Source organism: Oncorhynchus kisutch, linkage group LG7 (genome assembly GCF_002021735.2).
Source record: "Oncorhynchus kisutch isolate 150728-3 linkage group LG7, Okis_V2, whole genome shotgun sequence".
In the NCBI taxonomy this organism is placed as follows: domain Eukaryota; kingdom Metazoa; phylum Chordata; class Actinopteri; order Salmoniformes; family Salmonidae; genus Oncorhynchus; species Oncorhynchus kisutch.
The window spans coordinates 32,759,838-32,778,938 of NC_034180.2; the positions used below are offsets into that span (position 1 = coordinate 32,759,838).

The 19,101-nt window shown below is 42.0% G+C and overlaps 1 protein-coding gene across 1 annotated transcript; it reads right to left on the reverse strand.

Moving 5' to 3' along the window:
- Positions 1 to 780: 780 nt before the first annotated feature.
- On the reverse strand, positions 781 to 16,540 carry LOC109894489 (ectonucleoside triphosphate diphosphohydrolase 5). The gene is made up of 13 exons (XM_020488016.2): positions 15,647 to 16,540; positions 15,177 to 15,256; positions 14,681 to 14,824; positions 14,228 to 14,303; positions 11,509 to 11,544; positions 5,545 to 5,633; positions 5,361 to 5,440; positions 5,178 to 5,239; positions 4,885 to 4,986; positions 3,955 to 4,098; positions 3,681 to 3,737; positions 2,582 to 2,697; positions 781 to 2,461 (listed from the first exon to the last, which is right to left on the reverse strand). The coding sequence occupies exons 1-13, from the start codon at positions 15,912 to 15,914 to the stop codon at positions 2,378 to 2,380; spliced, it is 1,338 nt and encodes a 445-aa protein (XP_020343605.1). The 5' UTR covers positions 15,915 to 16,540; the 3' UTR covers positions 781 to 2,377.
- Between the last annotated feature and the right edge of the window lie 2,561 nt (positions 16,541 to 19,101).

The following is a 19,101-nucleotide window of genomic DNA, read 5'->3' on the forward strand; positions in this document are numbered from 1 at the left end:
TCATCAAGGACTCTCCCAGTCCCTGCCACTGAAAAGCATCCCTATAGCATGATGCTGCCACCACCATGTTTCACGGTAGGAAAGGTGTTCGTCGGGGGATGAACTGCCTGGTTTTCTCCAGACATAGCGCTTTCCATTCCAAATAGTAACATTTTTCTCTCATCAGACCACAGATTCTTTTGCCTTATCTGTCTTTCATGTGCCTTTTTGCAAACCTCAGGCATGCTGTCATGTGCTCTTTTTTTCAAGAGTGGCTTCTGTCTGGCTCTCTCCCTTAAAGCCCAGATTGGTGAAGTGCAGTAGATATTGTCCTTCTGGCAGGTTCTCCCATCTCAGCTAAGGAACTCTGTAGTTTGGTCAGTGTTCATTGGGTTCTTGGTCACCTACCTGACCAAGATCTTTCTTGTCTGGTTGATCAGTTTGGTCTGAACGCCAGCTCTAGGCAGAGTCTGGGTAGTTCCATAGAAAGAAAATACACAGACAGGTGACCAAGAACCCAATCAAGTTGTAGCGACATCTCAAAGATGATCAATGGAAATTGGATGCATCTGACTCCAATTTGGAGCGCATAGCAAAGGGGTGTAAATACTTATGTAAATTAGATATTTCTGTATTTCATTTTCAATAAATTTGCTAACATTTCTAAAAATAAGTCTTCATGTTTCAGCCTTTTGTGTGTAGATAGGTGTGATTATTATGATTTCTTTTTATTCAGGCTGTAACATGGAATAATTCAAGGTATGAATACTTTCTTAAGGCACTGTACCTGTACACCAAGTACACTTTTAATATTTTATTCAAACATACATTATACAAGTATGTTTTACTTGCACCAGGTTTTCATAAAATGTGATTTACATGATCAGTTATCCAGCAGTTCACCTTAACTTTGAACATTATGCAGCAGAAATAAAGTTATCTTTTGCAAAGTCAAAGCAGTTACAGTCTGGTAAGTATTTTACTTATACAGGTTTACTTTGTAGTATTATATACAGCAGTAGTTATTGTACATATTTGCTACTGAACATATAGCGGCTATTGTTGAATAGGCTAATGCATTGCATTAGAGCAATTATACAGCAAAGTTAATTTTGTACAAATTGCACCAGCATTCAAAATAACAGGATCTGAGATTTAAATATTTGTACAGTTCACAAGAAAATTCCAAACAGTATTAATAAGCATGTATGTGCCTTGCACCTAGAGCTATATCCGCACAACTGAAAGATTTATGGGTTTAAGGTCTTTGATATACCTGACCTGCTTCTTAGGCTGTATGTATCAGTCTATGGATGATATAGTACTAGAGGGATATTGAAATGACTGGTTGCTGAATACAGCCACAAGCCAAAGCTACATTGTAATTTGGAGAGGGTCATGTAGTCTTGCCACGGTTGATCGAACAATGACCATTTAGTGCTGCACTGTAGACAACACAAATAACACAGACTTTACCAACAGTCAGAAACGCAAAGCACTCACTTTTCTGATTCAATTCAACTGGCCATTCTACACAAGGCCACAAATCTACTAAGGCTGCACTTTCAAAACATAGGCATCAACGTCATAACGTATGTATTCATATATCAAATGCAAGACCTACTCAGTGAGAACACTACCATCTCACCCTCTGTGCTTTACTTGCCCCCTGAGTTGTGGCAAATTGGTCACCTCCTTTAACATTGATGAATATGTACAACTCTGCAGACAACATCCAAGCAACAGTTCTCAGCTACAGCATAGGCAGTTAAAGTGTTATGTGCAAAGTATAAGGGGAAACGTTTCTGTTTACTTAACTTCAATGATATATTGCTTAACTCTTGTGAGGGAAAATATCTTGTTCACCTGTCCTACAGTATGATGTACTGGAAATATATTTCCAGATAGAATGAGTTGCATTCAGAGCTATGACTGAAGGTTGCATTCCTGCAACTTATTTTCTCTCCAAATATTACACTGTACATTACAGTGCACTCCAGGACCACAGTAAGCACCAAAGTTCTCTAAATACCTGACTAGTTGCAGTGCTTCTAACTACTCTACATGCTCAAAGGTAGCCAAATAAGACTGCATTTCAGGTCAGACACCCCGAAGGAAGCGCATATACTGTATAAACGCTTGCTTTACAAAAATAAAGTCAACTCACTAATTATGGATGAAACATACAGTAGAAATAGCTGTCCTTCATTATAAAAAATATAGTGATTTCTTTGTCAACAGTTCTTGGATTATTTGCAGGAGGGTGCTGGGACGGAGGGGAGGGGTTGGCTGGAAAAGCTTGGCAGTGCTGCTGAGCAGGTGGGAGGGATGGTCGGGGGGGTGCCCCCATTAACAGGCTGTCCCTCTCAGTGCTTGCAGGCAGGTAGAATAGCTGCCCTTAGTGGATGTTGAGGTTGTTGAAGTGATCGAATGTGGCTCCCAAGGCCCAACTTGTCTCAACATTGTTCACCTTCTTGGCGAGCTGTGGATCAGAACAAGAAAAAAAACATACAAAATAAACCATCATGTTAAGTTGACCTATTAACCTCTTGGTGCCTGTCCCCTCCCTGTGTGCCCAGTGACCTGTTCCTGACTGTCTCACCTGCAGCACTGTGTTGTCCTTGAAGCCAAAGCCCTCCTTCAACAGGCATGTGATATATGTCATATCCATGCAGAGGAAGGGGCTGATGGGACGGTACTTGGTCATCTTGTTGCACACTTAAACAAAAACAAGACGGCACTACATTAACAACTCACATACCACTGGCAGAAAGCAGAGAGCACAGGTGGGTGTATTTAGAGATATCTTGTGTCCTGTTCAAAGTGGGGTCAAGCAGCACACAACCTCTAACCCGTGTGCCACATTATAGAAAGCTGGTCATCTTGTTTTGTTTATTTAGTTTGTTTAGCTGACTGAGCAAGGGGGTGTGAGAAGAGTCAAGGGTCAACACATGTTGGTGAATCTGGGGGTGGGAGGCCGAGCCAAACAGACTAGCTGTACACAGCGTGTCTCTCTCAGTCTCAGCCCCCGGGTCGGGTTGGGTGTTGTGTGGCTGTCAGGTACAAGGTACAAGAGACAGAGCTCAGAGCTGCCCAGGTCAACTGCCTGCCAACCTGCCCAATGCCAGACGTGTTCATCGAGACCATGTGAAAGTGTTCTCACAATGCAAATAGACTTTACATAACACACCAACTCACTCCTGCTAGCTGTAAATCTAGCACAACATGGGTATTTATTTTGCCACATACTCTAATGGATTAACCAAGGCTATTTTGTCCATCTAACGCGTCAGGACACTTTTCACATCACATTAGTCAATTATGTGTAAATGTCTTAGGTAAATGTCCAAGTGTATATAGAATATTAATGTATTTGTGTATCCTCCAAGAACAGTTAAGAATCAGACATTTCATCTAATGGTCCTTGGTTATATTGGAAATGGCAGATGTGTGCCAATGTGCCAATGTTAGGTTAGCTGTGTCAAGAAGAAGTTTGGCCACAAACAAGGTTGAATATTTGTGTGAGTTCAAACAGCGTGTATTTTTGCAGGCAAACTTTGTGGGGTAAGGAACTGATATTTTGTGAAGCCTTGTGAGATTGTTGGAGTCTAAAATAAACACCAACATTTCTTGATTGTACACTGTGTACTGTATCAATATAGTCAACATGTGTCTAAGAGAAAAGCCTAGGACTCTCTCACCTTCTTTGGCTCTCTTCTTGAAGTCCCTGACTTCTACCATACCACCCCGACTGCCATCTGGAAAACAAAAACAAGACTAGCTTACTTCTAGTGATCTGCTACAACAGTTGTCATTTCAGTTTTCCAAGCATAATCATGAAAAATGCAGTAAATGTATTTGAGTAGAAAACAATTAAACCATTATTTTTATTTAAACACTTCATATCAATGAGGTTTTACTGGATGCAGACTGAATGGGGATTTTGTAGCTGTCCTGCTCTGTGTGTCTTCTCACCAATGAGGCCTGACTCCACAGCTCTGTCGAAGTAGTAGGAGAAGGCGTAGAAGATGCTGCTGCCCTTTATCTCGAATGGCTGGTGCACGATGCCTTTCACCACCCTCATCACCTCATAGTAACACAGCTTGTACCCTGCATAGCCTGGAGAGAGATCACATCCTTAGTATCTAACACAAGCTGTACTCAATCTTCAAGGTAGGTATCATATTTAGATTACAGCGTTATGTCAGCTTTATGACAACAAAACACCCAATTCAGTTGTTATCAAGGATAATTCTAAATCAGCACCAACAATAAAATATTTATTTTCAAATGAGAGTGAAATAACTGAGTTTGCTGCATGCTTGTGGTGGAATGCACTGGGAGACCCTGGAGCCTCTTTATGATGTCAAAATGGGGTTGAGGCTGTGGGCTCTCAAGAGCGCGACACTCGAAAAACCCTAAAAGTACACTCACAGCATCCTGGGATTGGTTGGTTACAACCAGGGAAACCAAGTGCTGACAAGAGTAGCACTTAGCATAGGCCTGTTGGGTGATCTATTTTTACCACATAATTGTGAGCGGTCAACATCAAGCCTTTCGTTACACAGAGAAATAACATCTCTGGGACTAACCCAGTATCTTTTGGCTACATGACTGTGGTATGGGAGTGTTGCATTATTTGCGGAGTAAACTGACCATTTTCCTCTCATTTAAATACAAGGTTTGCTGTATTATAACTGTTGAAAGTCTGAGTGCAGAGAGAAAGAATGACAAAACATGCATTTTGCACCACAGTGCAGCTGGCTCCAGTGGAAAAATGTTCCCAACTCTTACTCAACTAAACTCTTACATTGAGCTATCGGAGACAGAATAATTGATTTCTAGATTAGAGGATTATTTTTTTTAATGATGTTATCGAAATGGTATGTTTTATTTTGCGCTTACCATCAGGAATTCCGCTAACTTTGTAAGTGATTCCACCAAAAGTCCAGTCCTCTCTGAACTTCTTGGGTAAACAGGAGCTTGTGAAAACTTTCCACTCCAGACCTGAAAGAATAAACCAGATTGGTTATAGGATTGTCCATTGTCCCCCCGAGGATGACATTCAAATAGTGTCTGATTTATAGAAATCTTAAGTGTGTCTTGCAGCATTATACAAATCTATTCATCTGTCATGAACAGATGAATGACTGCAGATAAGCTTGCATATCTAAGTAAATATGCCCATTTTAAATTACCATCAGCTCCCAAAGCCCCAAGAGTTGCCAATCGAGCAGCTACAAGTCCTTTTCCAAGGTAGCTGAATGAGGACAGATATTCAGAATACATTCATGACCATGCCAAAGTAATGTGAGTACACTGTTTTGCATTGTATGCCATGACATATAAAGTACCTGCTGTACCAATGGTTGATTACAAACCTGTGAGTGTAGAGCTGTAGAGTGTTATTAAACATGTTTATGTTGGCAATGTAACTGGCTGGGGCGGTGAACACTGTTTTCTATGGGAACAGAGAGAGGTGTTCAGTAATATGTCATTAAATAGCAATAGTTCTCTCAATCTTTGCAAAATGTCACTAACAGTGGAGTTCAGTTGAACATTTACCTTTGATTTTGGAAGGAAAGTGATCTGGGTAGATCCTCCACCCAAGTCCAGGATCCCCACTGTCTTCCTGGTCTTGGCATACAAGTGACCTAAAGCAAACAGATGGAAAGTCAAACACACAGAATTGGAAATAGAAAACTATAGACAGGATGCTATCCATCATCAACATTATAAACAGAAAGTAGAACATACGCGTACTGTACATTGACCACATACTGCATTTAGCATTCATTCATATTCCAACCAGCCGCCTGAGACAAAGACTGGCATTCTAACAGATACAGTGGGGCAAAAAGGTATTTAGTCAGCCACCAATTGTGCAAGTTGTCCCACTTAAAAAGATGAGAGGCCTGTAATTTTTATCATAGGTACACTTCAACTATGACAGAAAAAATGAGAAAAATCACAGAATATCACATTGTAGGATTTTTTATGAATTTATTTGCAAATTATGATGGAAAATAAGTATTTGGTCAATAACAAAAGTTTATCTCAATACTTTGTTATATACCCTTTGTTGGCAATGACAGAGGTCAAACGTGTTCTGTAAGTCTTCACAAGGTTTTCACACGCTATTGCTTATATTTTGGCCCATTCCTCCATGCAGATCTCCTCTAGAGCAGTGATGTTTTGGGGCTGTTGCTGGGCAACACGGACTTTCAACTCCCTCCAAAGACTGGCTAGGCCACTCCAGGACCTTGAAATGCTTCTTACGAAGCCACTCCTTCATTGCCTGGGCAGTGTGTTTGGGATCATTGTCATGCTGAAAGACCCAGCCACGTTTCATCTTCAATGCCCTTGCTGATGGAAGGAGGTTTTCACTCAAAATCTCACGATACATGGCTCCATTCATTCTTTCCTTTACACGGATCAGTCGTCCTGGTCCCTTTGCAGAAAAACAGCCCCAAAGCATGATGTTTCCACCCCCATGCTTCACAGTAGGTATGGATGCAACTCAGCATTCTTTGTCCTCCAAACACGACAAGTTGAGTTTTTACCAAAAAGTTATATTTTTGTTTCATCTGACCATATGACATTCTCCCAATCTTCTTCTGGATCATCCAAATGCGCTCTAGCAAACTTCAGATGGGCCTGGACATGTACTGGCTTAAGCAGGGGGACACGTCTGGCACTGCAGGATTTGAGTCCCTGGCAGCGTAGTGTGTTACTGATGGTAGGCTTTGTTACTTTGGTCCCAGCTCTCTGCAGGTCATTCACTAGGTCCCCCCGTGTGGTTCTGGGATTTTTGCTCACCGTTCTTGTGATCATTTTGACCCCACGGGGTGAGATCTTGCGTGGAGCCCCAGATCGAGAGAGATTATCAGTGGTCTTGTATGTCTTCCATTTCCTAATAATTGCTCCCACAGTTGATTTCTTCAAACCAAGCTGCTTACCTATTGCAGATTCAGTCTTCCCAGCCTGGTGCAGGTCTACAATTTTGTTTCTGGTGTCCTTTGACAGCTCTTTGGTCTTGGCCATAGTGGAGTTTGGAGTGTGATTGTTTGAGGTTGTGGACAGGTGTCTTTTATACTGATAACAAGTTCAAACAGGTGCCATTAATACAGGTAACGAGTGGAGGACAGAGGAGCCTCTTAAAGAAGAAGTTACAGGTCTGTGAGAGCCAGAAATGTTGGTTGTTTGTAGGTGACCAAATACTTATTTTCCACCATAATTTGCTAATAAATTCATAAAAAATCCTACAATGTGATTTTCAGGATTTTTTTTCTCATTTTGTCTGTCATAGTTGAAGTGTACCTATGATGAAAATGACAGGCCTCTCGCATCTTTTTAAGTGGGAGAACTTGCACAATTGGTGGCTGACTAAATACTTTTTTGCCCCACTGTATACAGGGCCTTCAGAAAGTATTCAGACCCCTTCACCTTTTCCACATTTTGTTACGTTACAACCTTATTCCAAAATGGATTAAATAAAACAAATTCTACGTCAATCTACACACAATACCCCATATTGACAATGCGAATGTATTAAAAATAAAAAACAGAAATATCACATTTACATAAGTATTCAGACCTTTTACTCAGTACTATGTTGAAGCACCTTTTTACGCAGCGATTACAGCCTTGAGTCTTCAAATCAAATTTTATTGGTCACATACACATGGTTAGCAGATGTTATTGTGAGTGTAGTGAAATACTTGGGCTTCTAGTTCCAACAGTGCAGCAATATCTAATAAGTAATCTAACAATTCCACAACAACTACCTAATACACACAAATCTAAAGGAATGGAATAAGAATATATACATATAAATATATGGATGAGAAGTGACCGAGCGGCATAGGCAAGTTGCAATAGATGGTATAAAATACAGTATATACATATGAGATGAGTAATGCAAGATATGTAAACGTTATTAAAGTGGCATTATTAAAGTGACTAGTGATGCATTTATTAAAGTGGCTAATGATTTCAAGTCTGTATTTAGGCAGCAGCCTCTCTGTGTTAGTGATGACTGTTTAACAGTCTGATAGCCTTGAGATAGAAGCTATATTTCAGTCTCTCAGTCCCAGCTTTGATGCACCTGTACTGACCTCGCCTTCTGGATGGTAGCGGGGTGAACAGGCAGTGGCTCAAGTAGTTGTTGTCCTTGATGATCTTTTTGGCCTTGCTGTGACATTGGGTGATGTAGGTGTCCTGGAGGGCAGGTAGTTTGCCCCCGGTGATGCATTGTACAGACCGTACCACCCTCTGGAGAGCCCTGCGGTTGTGGGCGGTGCCGTTGCCGTACCAGGCAGTGATACAGCCCGACAGGATGCTCTGAGTTGTGCATCTGTAAAAGTTGTGAGGGTTTTAGGTGACAAGCCACATTTCTTCAGCCTCCTGAGGTTGAAGAGGTGCTGTTGCGCCTTCACCACACTGTCTGTGTGGGTGGACCATTTCAGTTTGTCCGTGATGTGTACGCCAAGGAACTTAAAACTTCCCACCTTCTCCACTGCTGTCCCATCGATGTGGATAGGGGGGTGCTCCCTCTGCGTTTTCCTGAAGTCCACGATCATCTCCTTTGTTTTGTTGACGTTGCATGAGAGGTTGTTTTCCTGACACCACACTCCCGAGTGCCCTCACCTCCTCCCTATAAGCCGTCTCGTCATTGTTTTTAATCAGGCCTACTACTGTTAGGTCGTCTGCAAACTTGATGATTGAGTTGGAGGCGTGCTTGGCCAAGCAATCATGGGTGAACAGGGAGTACAGGAGGGGGCTGAGCATGCACCCTTGTGGGGCACCAGTGCTGAGATTCAGCAAAGTGGAGGTATTGTTTCCTGGGGGCGGCCCGTCAGGAAGTCTAGGATCCAATTGCACAGGGCAGGGTTGAGACCGAGGGCCTCAAGCTTAATGATGAGCTTGGAGGGTACTATGGTGTTGAATGCTGAACTGTAGGCAATGAACAGCATGCTTACATATGTATTCCTCTTGTCCAGATAGGATAGGACAGTGTGATGGCGACCAATTGGGGCGGTACACAAATTGAAGTGGGTGGGGTGACAGGTAAGGTGGAGGTGATATGATCCTTGACTAGTCTCAAAGCACTTCATGATGACAGAAGTGAGTGCTACGGGGCGATAGTCATTCAGTTCAGTTACATTTGCCTTCTTGGGTACAGGAACAATGCTGGCCATCTTGAAGCATGTGGGGACAGCAGACTGGGATAGGGGGAGATTGAATACGTCCGTAAGCACACCAGCCAGCTGGTCTGCGCATGCTCTGAGGACGCGACTAGGGATGCCGTCTGGGCTGACAGCCTTGCGAGGGTTAACACCTTTAAATGGCTTACTCACGTCGGCCACGGAGAAGGTGAGCCCACAGTCCTTGGTAGCGGGCCACGTCGGTAGCACTGTATTATCCTCAAAGTGGGCAAAGAAGGTGTTAAGTTTGTCTGGAAGCAAGACGTCAGTGTCCGTGATGTGGCTGATTTTCTTTTTGTCGTCTGATTGTCTGTAGACCCTGCCACATACGTCTCATGTCTGAGCCATTGAATTGTGACTCCACTTTGTCCTTGTATTGACATTTCGCTTGTTTGACTGCCTTGCGGAGGGAATAACTACACTGTTTGTATTTGGCCATATTCCCAGTCACCTTTCCATATTTATATGCGGTGGTCGGCGCTTTCAGTTTTGCATGAATGCCGCCATCTATCCACAGTTTCTGGTTAGGGTAGGTTTTAATAATCAGTGGGTACAACATCTCCTATGCACTTCCTTATAAACTCACTCCCTGAATCAGCGTGAATAGTCCTTATCACGGGTACATCCTGTTTGAGTTTCTGCCTATAAGAAGGGGAAAGCAGTCGTGGTCAGATTTGCCGAAAGGAGAGCGGGGGAGGGCCTTGTATACATTGCGGAAATTAGAGTAGCAGTCTTCTTGAGTATGACGCTACAAGCTTGGCACACCTGTATTTGGGGATTTTCACTCATTCTTCTCTGCAGATGCTCTCAAGCTCTGTCAGGTTGGATGTGGAGCGTCACTGCACAGCTATTTTCAGGTCTCTACAGAGATGTTCGATCAGGTTCAAGTCTGGGCTCTGGCTGGGCCACTCAAGGACATTCAGAGACTTGTCCCGAAACCACTCCTGTGTTGTCTTGGCTGTGTGCTTAGGGTGGTTGCCCTGTTGGAAGGTGAACCTTCGCCCCCAGTCTGAAAGCAGGTTTTCATCAAGGATCTCTCTGTACTTTGCTCCCTTCATCTTTCTCTTGATCCTGACTAGTCTCCTAGTCACTGCAGCTGAAAAACATCCAAACAGCAAGATGCTTCACCGTAGGGATGGGGCCAGGTTTCCTCCAGATGTGACATTTGGCATTCAGGCCAAAGAGTTCAATCTTGGTTTCATCAGACCAGATAATCTTGTTTCTCATGGTCTGAGAGTCATTTAGGTGCCTTTTGGTAAACTTCAAAGCAGGCTGTCATGTGCCTTTTACTGAGGAGTGGCTTCCGTCTGGCCACTCTACTATAAAGGCCTGATTGGTGGAGTGCTGAAGAGATGGTTGTCCTTCTGGAAAGTTATCCGATCTCCACAGAGGAACTCTGGAGCTCTGTCAGAGTGACCATCGGGTTTTTGGTCACCTCCGTGAATAAGGCCCTTCTCCCCCGATTGCTCAATTTGGTCGGGCGACTAGCTCTAGGAAGAGTCCTGGTAGTTCCAAATTTCTACCATTTAAAAATGATTGAGGCCACTGTGTTCTTGGGGACCTTAAATGCTGCAGACATTGTTTGGTACCCTGCCCCAGATCTGTGCCTCAACACAACCCTGATTCAGAGCTCTGCAGACAATTCCTTTGACCTCATGGCTTTGTTTTTGCCCTGACATTCACTGTCAACTGTGGGACCAGACAGATGTGTGCTTTTCCAAATCATGTCCAATGAATTGAATTTACCACAGGTGGACTCCAATCAAGTTGTAGAAACATCTCAAGGATGATCAATGGAAACAGGAAGCACCTGAGCTCAATTTCGAGTAACATAGCAAAGGGTCTGAGTACTTATGTAAATAAGGTACTTCTGTTTTTTATTTTCAATACATTTGCAAAAATGTATAAAAAACTTTTTTTGTTTTGTCATTGTGGGGTATTGTGTAGATTGATGGGGAAAAATATGTATTTAAACCATTTTAGAATAAGGTTGTAACGAAACAAAATGTGGAAAAAGGGAGGGGATCTGAATACTTTCTGAATGCACTGTAGGTCTGTGGCCACAGAGAGGAAGAAAAAGGCTATTGTTTGGGCCATAGGATAGGTTTGAAAAGAAATCTCCTCTAATTACACAAACACTGTGTGAAAATTGAGGGAATTTTACATCCCATCGTGACCAGATGGTGGCCAACATGACTCAATACAAGACAGTCAGACAAAGACAGGAGTCTTTCACTGCCCGGCAACTGTGTACAGTGTAAACCTCAGAAATGACCCCCCTGACCATTAACACCACCTTAGCAAAACATGAGCAATGCCTTACCTGTCAAAAAGTTCACCGTTACCCAGGCCAGGACTCCTATGAGAGAGAGTAGATGGAGAGAGTGTAAACATTCCCTTGAACAGAATCATGTGCAATTGTTGCCTTTGTAGTCTTGTAGTTGGAAGTTACCATACATATTGCCATTTGAACACATGCATAGAGGACAGACTGAACTGTCAGTTCAGAGATTGGAGTTTTTTTAAATATAATTTAGCAGCTGTGCTACATTAGTAATATTTGTCTGACATGGATAGACCAACCCAGGTAATTACTACTGTCTCAGATCTCATGTTATGGTTCTCATAAAGTGAGTCTAATGAATTGCACATCTGATGAAACAGGAGTTAGTGCGTGTGTCTTAATGAGTGATGTGGAGGATCACTTAATATTGGGCGTGGGAAGGGAACTCAGACAAGGTTATTTAGTTGCTCTATGAGGTAGCAATAGAGCTCTTATGAGGAAAGAGTTGGTATATACAGTGGGGCAATAAAGTATTTAGTCAGCCACCAATTGTGCAAGTTCTCCCACTTAAAAAGATGAGAGAGGCCTGTAATTTTCATCATAGGTACACTTCAACTATTTTTTATTTATTTATTTTTTTACCTTTATTTAACCAGGCAAGTCAGTTAAGAACACATTCTTATTTTCAATGACGGCCTGGTTAAATAAAGGTAAAAAAATAAAAAAATAAAAAATAGTTGAAGTGTACCTATGATGAAAATTACAGGCCTCTCTCATCTTTTTAAGTGGGAGAACTTGCACAATGGGTTAACTGCCTGTTCAGGGGCAGAACGACAGATTTGTACCTTGTCAGCTCGGGGGTTTGAACTCGCAACCTTCCGGTTACTATTCCAATGCTCTAACCACTAGGCTACCCTGCCGCCCCAACTATGACAGACAAAATGAGAAAAAAAATCCTGAAAATCACATTGTAGGATTTTTTATGAATTTATTTGCAAATTATGGTGGAAAATAAGTATTTGGTCACCTACAAACAAGCAACATTTCTGGCTCTCACAGACCTGTAACTTCTTCTTGTATTAATGGCACCTGTTTGAACTTGTTATCAGTATAAAAGACACCTGTCCACAACCTCAAACAGTCACACTCCAAATTTATTTGCAGATTATGGTGGAAAATAAGTATTTGGTCAATAACAAAAGTTTATCTCAATACTTTGTTATATACCCTTTGTTGGCAATGACAGAGGTCAAACGTGTTCTGTAAGTCTTCACAAGGTTTTCACACACTGTTGCTGGTATTTTGGCCCATTCCTCCATGCAGATCTCCTCTAGAGCAGTGATGTTTTGGGGCTGTTGCTGGGCAACACGGACTTTCAACTCCCTCCAAAGATTTTCTATGGGGTTGAGATCTGGAGACTGGCTAGGCCACTCCAGGACCTTGAAATGCTTCTTACGAAGCCACTCCTTCGTTGCCCGGGCGGTGTGTTTGGGATCATTGTCATGCTGAAAGACCCAGCCACGTTCCATCTTCAATGCCCTTGCTGATGGAAGGAGGTTTTCACTCAAAATCTCACGATACATGGCCCCATTCATTCTTTCCTTTACACGGATCAGTCGTCCTGGTCCCTTTGCAGATAAACATCCCCAAAGCATGATGTTTCCACCCCCATGCTTCACAGTAGGTATGGTGTTCTTTGGATGCAACTCAGCATTCTTTGTCCTCCAAACACGAAGAGTTGAGTTTTTACCAAAAAGTTATATTTTGGTTTCATCTGACCATATGACATTCTCCCAATCTTCTTCTGGATCATCCAAATGCTCTCTAGCAAACTTCAGACGGGCCTGGACATGTACTGTCTTAAGCAGGGGGACACGTCTGGCACTGCAGGATTTGAGTCCCTGGCGGCGTAGTGTGTTACTGATGGTAGGCTTCGTTACTTTGGTCCCAGCTCTCTGCAGGTCATTCACTAGGTCCCCCCGTGTGGTTCTGGGATTTTTGCTCACCGTTGTGATCATTTTGACCCCACGGGGTGAGATCTTGCATGGAGCCCCAGATCGAGGGAGATTATCAGTGGTTTTGTATGTCTTCCATTTCCTAATAATTGCTCCCACAGTTGATTTCTTCAAACCAAGCTGCTTACCTATTGCAGATTCAGTCTTCCCAGCCTGGTGAAGGTCTACAATTTTGTTTCTGGTGTCCTTTGACAGCTCTTTGGTCTTGGCCATAGTGGAGTTTGGAGTGTGACTGTTTGGGGTTGTGGACTGGTGTCTTTTATACTGATAACAAGTTCAAACAGGTGCCATTAATACAGGTAACGAGTGGAGGACAGAGGAGCCTCTTAAAGAAGAAGTTACAGGTCTGTGAGAGCCAGAAATCTTGCTTGTTTGTAGGTAACCAAATACTTATTTTCCACCATAATTTGCAAATAAATTCATTTAAAATCCTACAATGTGATTTTCTGGATTTTTTTTCTCATTTTGTCTGTCATAGTTGAAGTGTACCTATGATGAAAATTACAGGCCTCTCTTATCTTTTTAAGTGGGAGAACTTGCACAATTGGTGGCTGACTAAATACTTTTTTGCCCCACTGTACTAACCACCTGGTTTGACAATACTGCAGTGTTTTGCTAATCTAAACAATGTCTGCAATTAAAAGATTGAATGAGTTTCACTCTTTACCAACATAACCAAAATACCACAGTAGCGTAAAATAAAATTTGAGAGATGTTGGTGACATACCAACATAATGGCATACCTTCATTTGTTCCATTCATTATGGAGACACTGTTGTTTGGTACAAAGAAGGGGGACTCGCCAAAGACTTCCCGAACCTACATAGACAATTTATGGTGAGAGTGCATATTAACAAAGAACATCCTGAATAAAGACAATAAGAACAAAACATGAAGCTAAAATACCATTATATCTCTTTTATCTAGACTCAGGAATCATTCATTTGTCTGAGAATGATGGAATTCAAAAACCACAAGCATAGCTAGAGTAGCTGCATTAATTTAATAATTCAATTTAATATTTCAATTGACATATTCCACTACATTTTGCACAGTGATGGCCACAAAAAAGTCAGAAGAGTTTTCCCCGTTCTTTCAAGGACACTTGTAAGCACTTAGCGGTTTCTCGACCCTATCCTTGGCGGGACGGGTCATCCCTGTGCCAAACTGTCTGAGGGTAGAGAAAACGTGCATACCTCATCCAGCAGAGCATTAGCCTTCTCCTCGGGTAGGAGGCGGAGCCCGGCTGTGGCTTTCAGGACCACCGGGGTCTGCTTCCACTCATGCTCTGGCACTGTCTTCTTGGCCACCTTCAGCAGCGCTCTGATCGTGTTCCCACCCTGAATGGGATAACAGGCATTAACAGATGAGCATGGTCGCCACTGGAACACTCTCAGCATATCCGTGACCAAACTAGGCTGATATGGATATTTCAACAGTGAATTAAGTATATAATGGCATTAACATATTCAGTTGATTAAAGGGTTGATATGTTTGCCCACATATGCTGTTCACATCAGGTTTGTAAAATGTAGATCAAGAAAGTAAAGATCAGACGTAGTGATAGCATCAGCAGAATCAGTTCATGTAATTATACGGTCTACATCACATTGCAGACTGTAATGTGGACTGTGGACAAACCTCCTAATTCCCCCAATCCCTAAATGAGAAAATGATAGACATGATACATACCTCTTCAGGCTTATCTTTATAGGCAGACAGACCAGGCTTCACTGCATGATACATCTCATTGTCCAGAACTGGCAGCTCAACTAAAAAGAGAAACAGTGGATGGATTCAAATGTCAAACAAGATGAACATGTGAAATAATAGAATTCTGTTGCATTTAGGTCTGCTTTTAAATTAGCTTTGTTGCCTCAATCACTCCATTACTTTACAATCGCTGATGTTTAGACAGAGTAAATACAAAAACAAATTCCCTTCTAGAGTCCATTGGAGGTCTGTTTTTAGGGATTTCAGTCACACTAACTACAACTCAGATTGCTCTCTCCCCATGCTGACGGCACATGCTTGTGTTTACACCACTGAGCGAATGACCCAACAGCAAACAGACTCTCTGGGAGACCGCTGAGTGTAACGCCCTATTGGCTCCTGAGGCAGAGAGTGAATGAGATAGACAGAAAGAGAGAGAAAGCACTCACCAGGGTCTTTCTGAATAAACTTGTAGATGTGGATACGGGTGCCTGTGCTCCCAGCATCGAACATGATCCCATAGAAAGTGCGGCTGTTGACAGGTTGGGAGACCTCAGGCAAGACTTCAGGCAGGAGGTTTTCGGGCAGGAGGTTTTCCATGTTAGCAGAGTGTTCGTGGTGGACTGTCTGGCGGTGATAGTAGGTTGCCTCCGCTTGGAAGTTCCAAGCCAGAACCCACATGCACATTACTGTAAGGATTAGCATCTGAAGAGACATCGTTTAACACCCAAAGAAACACTGATGTTTTTTTTAAAGCTAAGCAAAACACGTTACAGTGCCTTTTTCAAGTTAGTCTTCAGAGGAGCAGCACAAAATGCAGTGGCAGCAGCTTGCAGAGGTGATGAGAGGGAGGCAACCGGAGAGGCAAAGGCAGTGGGTAGCAATGCACACTCAGGACTGTCTGGTCATCTGTTTACAGTATATAAAGACATAAGGGCTTGGTGTGGGGCCACACCATCATAGGCCATCCACCAATCCTGTTGCGTTCCATCTCAGTTCCTTCAAGAGTCCCCCCTTCCGAAAGAGCTGAATACTGAATACCTGCTTATCAGAAGATTTTATTCCTAAACTGGGTAACACTAAACCATTTTTTTTCTTAATCTTTAGTCTGCAAACTGGAGCCAAAAATCCCCCTAAAAGAAGAAAGAGGATATATCAAGACATCAATACGACTGGCTTGCAGAAACTTGCAGCAATGTTCTTAAAATACATTTTATTGGTGTATTTAATTAAGACTTACATGCAAACTTGCCGATTACAAAAATTCCTCCCCTGTATCTTGACTTTTACATGCACACTTCAGTTGCTTAAATTTTCCTGAATTTGCTAAATTAGCATGATGTCAGAAATAAGTTATTTTATAGTAGATTACTTATTTAAAACTCATGTTGCTTGCACTCATTAGTATTTTGAAACAAAACTTTATAACTAAATATAAATATAATAGTTATTTCATAACTGATTCAAATGTTTGTTTTTCTAGTCTTAGTTTTAAAAAAGTGTATAAAGAAAAGTAGACAATCTAATATACTTTGGGACTCTATGGTGAGGATATAAAATGGCAATAAAATCATAAAAATTAGGAAACCCCAAATGCTTCAGCAGAATTTGGAAATTTAGACGGAAAATATTAGTCATTGCGGGGTAGAGGAGTTGCAAGATGGATTGTGCATTACTACCTGACAGCCAAAGTTGCGACAGGCTCATTTTCTCTGGGTATGCACAAGTCATTTTTTGCGTGTACTACATTCCGAACCTATCATGACGTGTGAAAATGACCACATTAAAACATATGCTGCAACCCTTTAAACCCCAACCAACCTTTCACAAGAGATGTGCAGATGCAACTTGCACTTCAACTTACATAAATGCTGAAAGAATGTAAGCAATAATCTCACTCCTACTCATCCCTGTGCTAACCACAAGCTTTCCTAGAAAAGACATTTAAAGCAAGTTTCACAGGAGAGACCATGAAAAGCATGAGTGGCTGCTCTCAGTTTTAGGTCTGTGGTTGCCTGGTTGGCAGGCGTCTTTAACCAGTCTATCAGCAAAAGTATTCTAATGTACTGTTCAAAGTTTCCAGGTGGGAGAGAGGCAATAACGATGTGCTACTGCAGCTCAGCAAAGAGGCCCTTCTAACTCAGAGACCTCATATGAACTGAGCTTTGCACCAGAGTGAGATTTCCTTCACTCAGTCCCCACGAGAAGCTGCAGCAACAGTGAACAAAGACTGGGCTGAAACATGTAGAATTTGTATATTTCTAGATGCAGGCTTGCTGAACTGGTCTCACCCAACTCTGCTTCTGCTACTAATGAAACTGGTTCACCACCCAGTCAAACAGAGGGTGAGTGAAGCACAAACTGTGGAGGCATGTGTCAGCTAGCTCAGCTGGCAGGGTGAAATTGAGCGGGAATGGGGGCGGCCAGTTGTCCTGCAGCAGGACTTGAGGAGGGCAGATAGGAGGTCCACATAGAGGACATTCCAATCCCGGGACACTCCGCTGTGCAATGCACTGTTCCAACATTGTAATTTGGACTAAAAATATTGTACTTTTCGCCTTCCTTTTTTTCTAAATACTGTGGGTTCTTTTTTCAAATCCTGTGGCTCACCAATACGGTCCGTTCCCCCTATCAAAGCGTGCATGTGCTGGACCTCTCATTAACTTTGTGTCAATTTAAGAATATATACTGATCTGGCATGCCATGACAACATTGTAATGCTTTATGAGTCCATTTAACAGGTTGCTGGCTGCTCACACTCAAAAACACAAGATGTCATAGAGTTACTTACTCTAGTCCTTACGAAAGCCATGACGTGTGTCTGCTGTCCCCCCATGCTGCTATCTCCAAAGTCCTTTATGGTAAGACGAATCTTGCCCTGACAAAGACAAAAGTATTCTACTTTATAATTAAGTTTGGCATTCAGACATACAGTAACCTACAGTAAGTACTACTATAGAAAATTATGTACAGTATTCTGATCATTTGCAGTGTTTTGATGGATCTGACACTTGGGAGCTCACTACTTGTACTTATTACACACTGTGTTTACGGTGTGAGTCAAAACATACGCCATACCTTCATGATCCAATTACAATGATTTCAGAGGACAGCCATGGTCTGACAATTTCTGACCAATGGAGGTCAAATGACTAATGTGAGCTGAGCAGCAAAAAGCGAAACTAGAACTGTTCAGTGGTTGTGGTTGAAAACCATGATAAAAATTATATTTTGTTTCATTGACATCTGTTCATTTTTTGTTGTTGATGAAATAGTTGAGAGAAACAGTAACTTGTAAAGCAAGGTAATTGGTATATAATATAAAAATCTATATGAGAAGTTTCGTGAGGGAGGCATAGACCTACAGAAATGAGCCGGCAGTATGACACAGCACATACTAGCAAAGGTCCAATAAGAAATCCTCAGTGGTGGCCTATCTTAAATACAACTTTTGATGTTTTGTTGCAACTTAAACAAATGCTTTAAAGCATGAGAGGTGACCCGGGCTTTGTAATCCAAGCCTTGCAATCTATTATTAATATACCGCAATGTTACCCTCAGGAATTTCATGTTTGTGGGTGTCCTACCCCAAAACTCTATTGAAGAGACCTAAACCTTGTCATTACAATTCCAATGATAATGACAGCTTCGAAATGCTCAGGGTTATTTCAGTTCTCTACTCCCTGTCATAGCAATTAGCTTTAAATTTAGTCCCCAAACTCTGCATGATGCCAGTGCAAAAAGATATATTCTGAAATTTACAGTAACTACACCCTGAGATTTTATGATATACTTTTTTGTTCAATGTTATGTTAAATATTGTTCCTTGGGCACCCTCCAGTTTCCACAAAAAGCCACATTTGGAAGCCAGTTCAGCAATGTGGGCTTTGGATTCAAATGACCT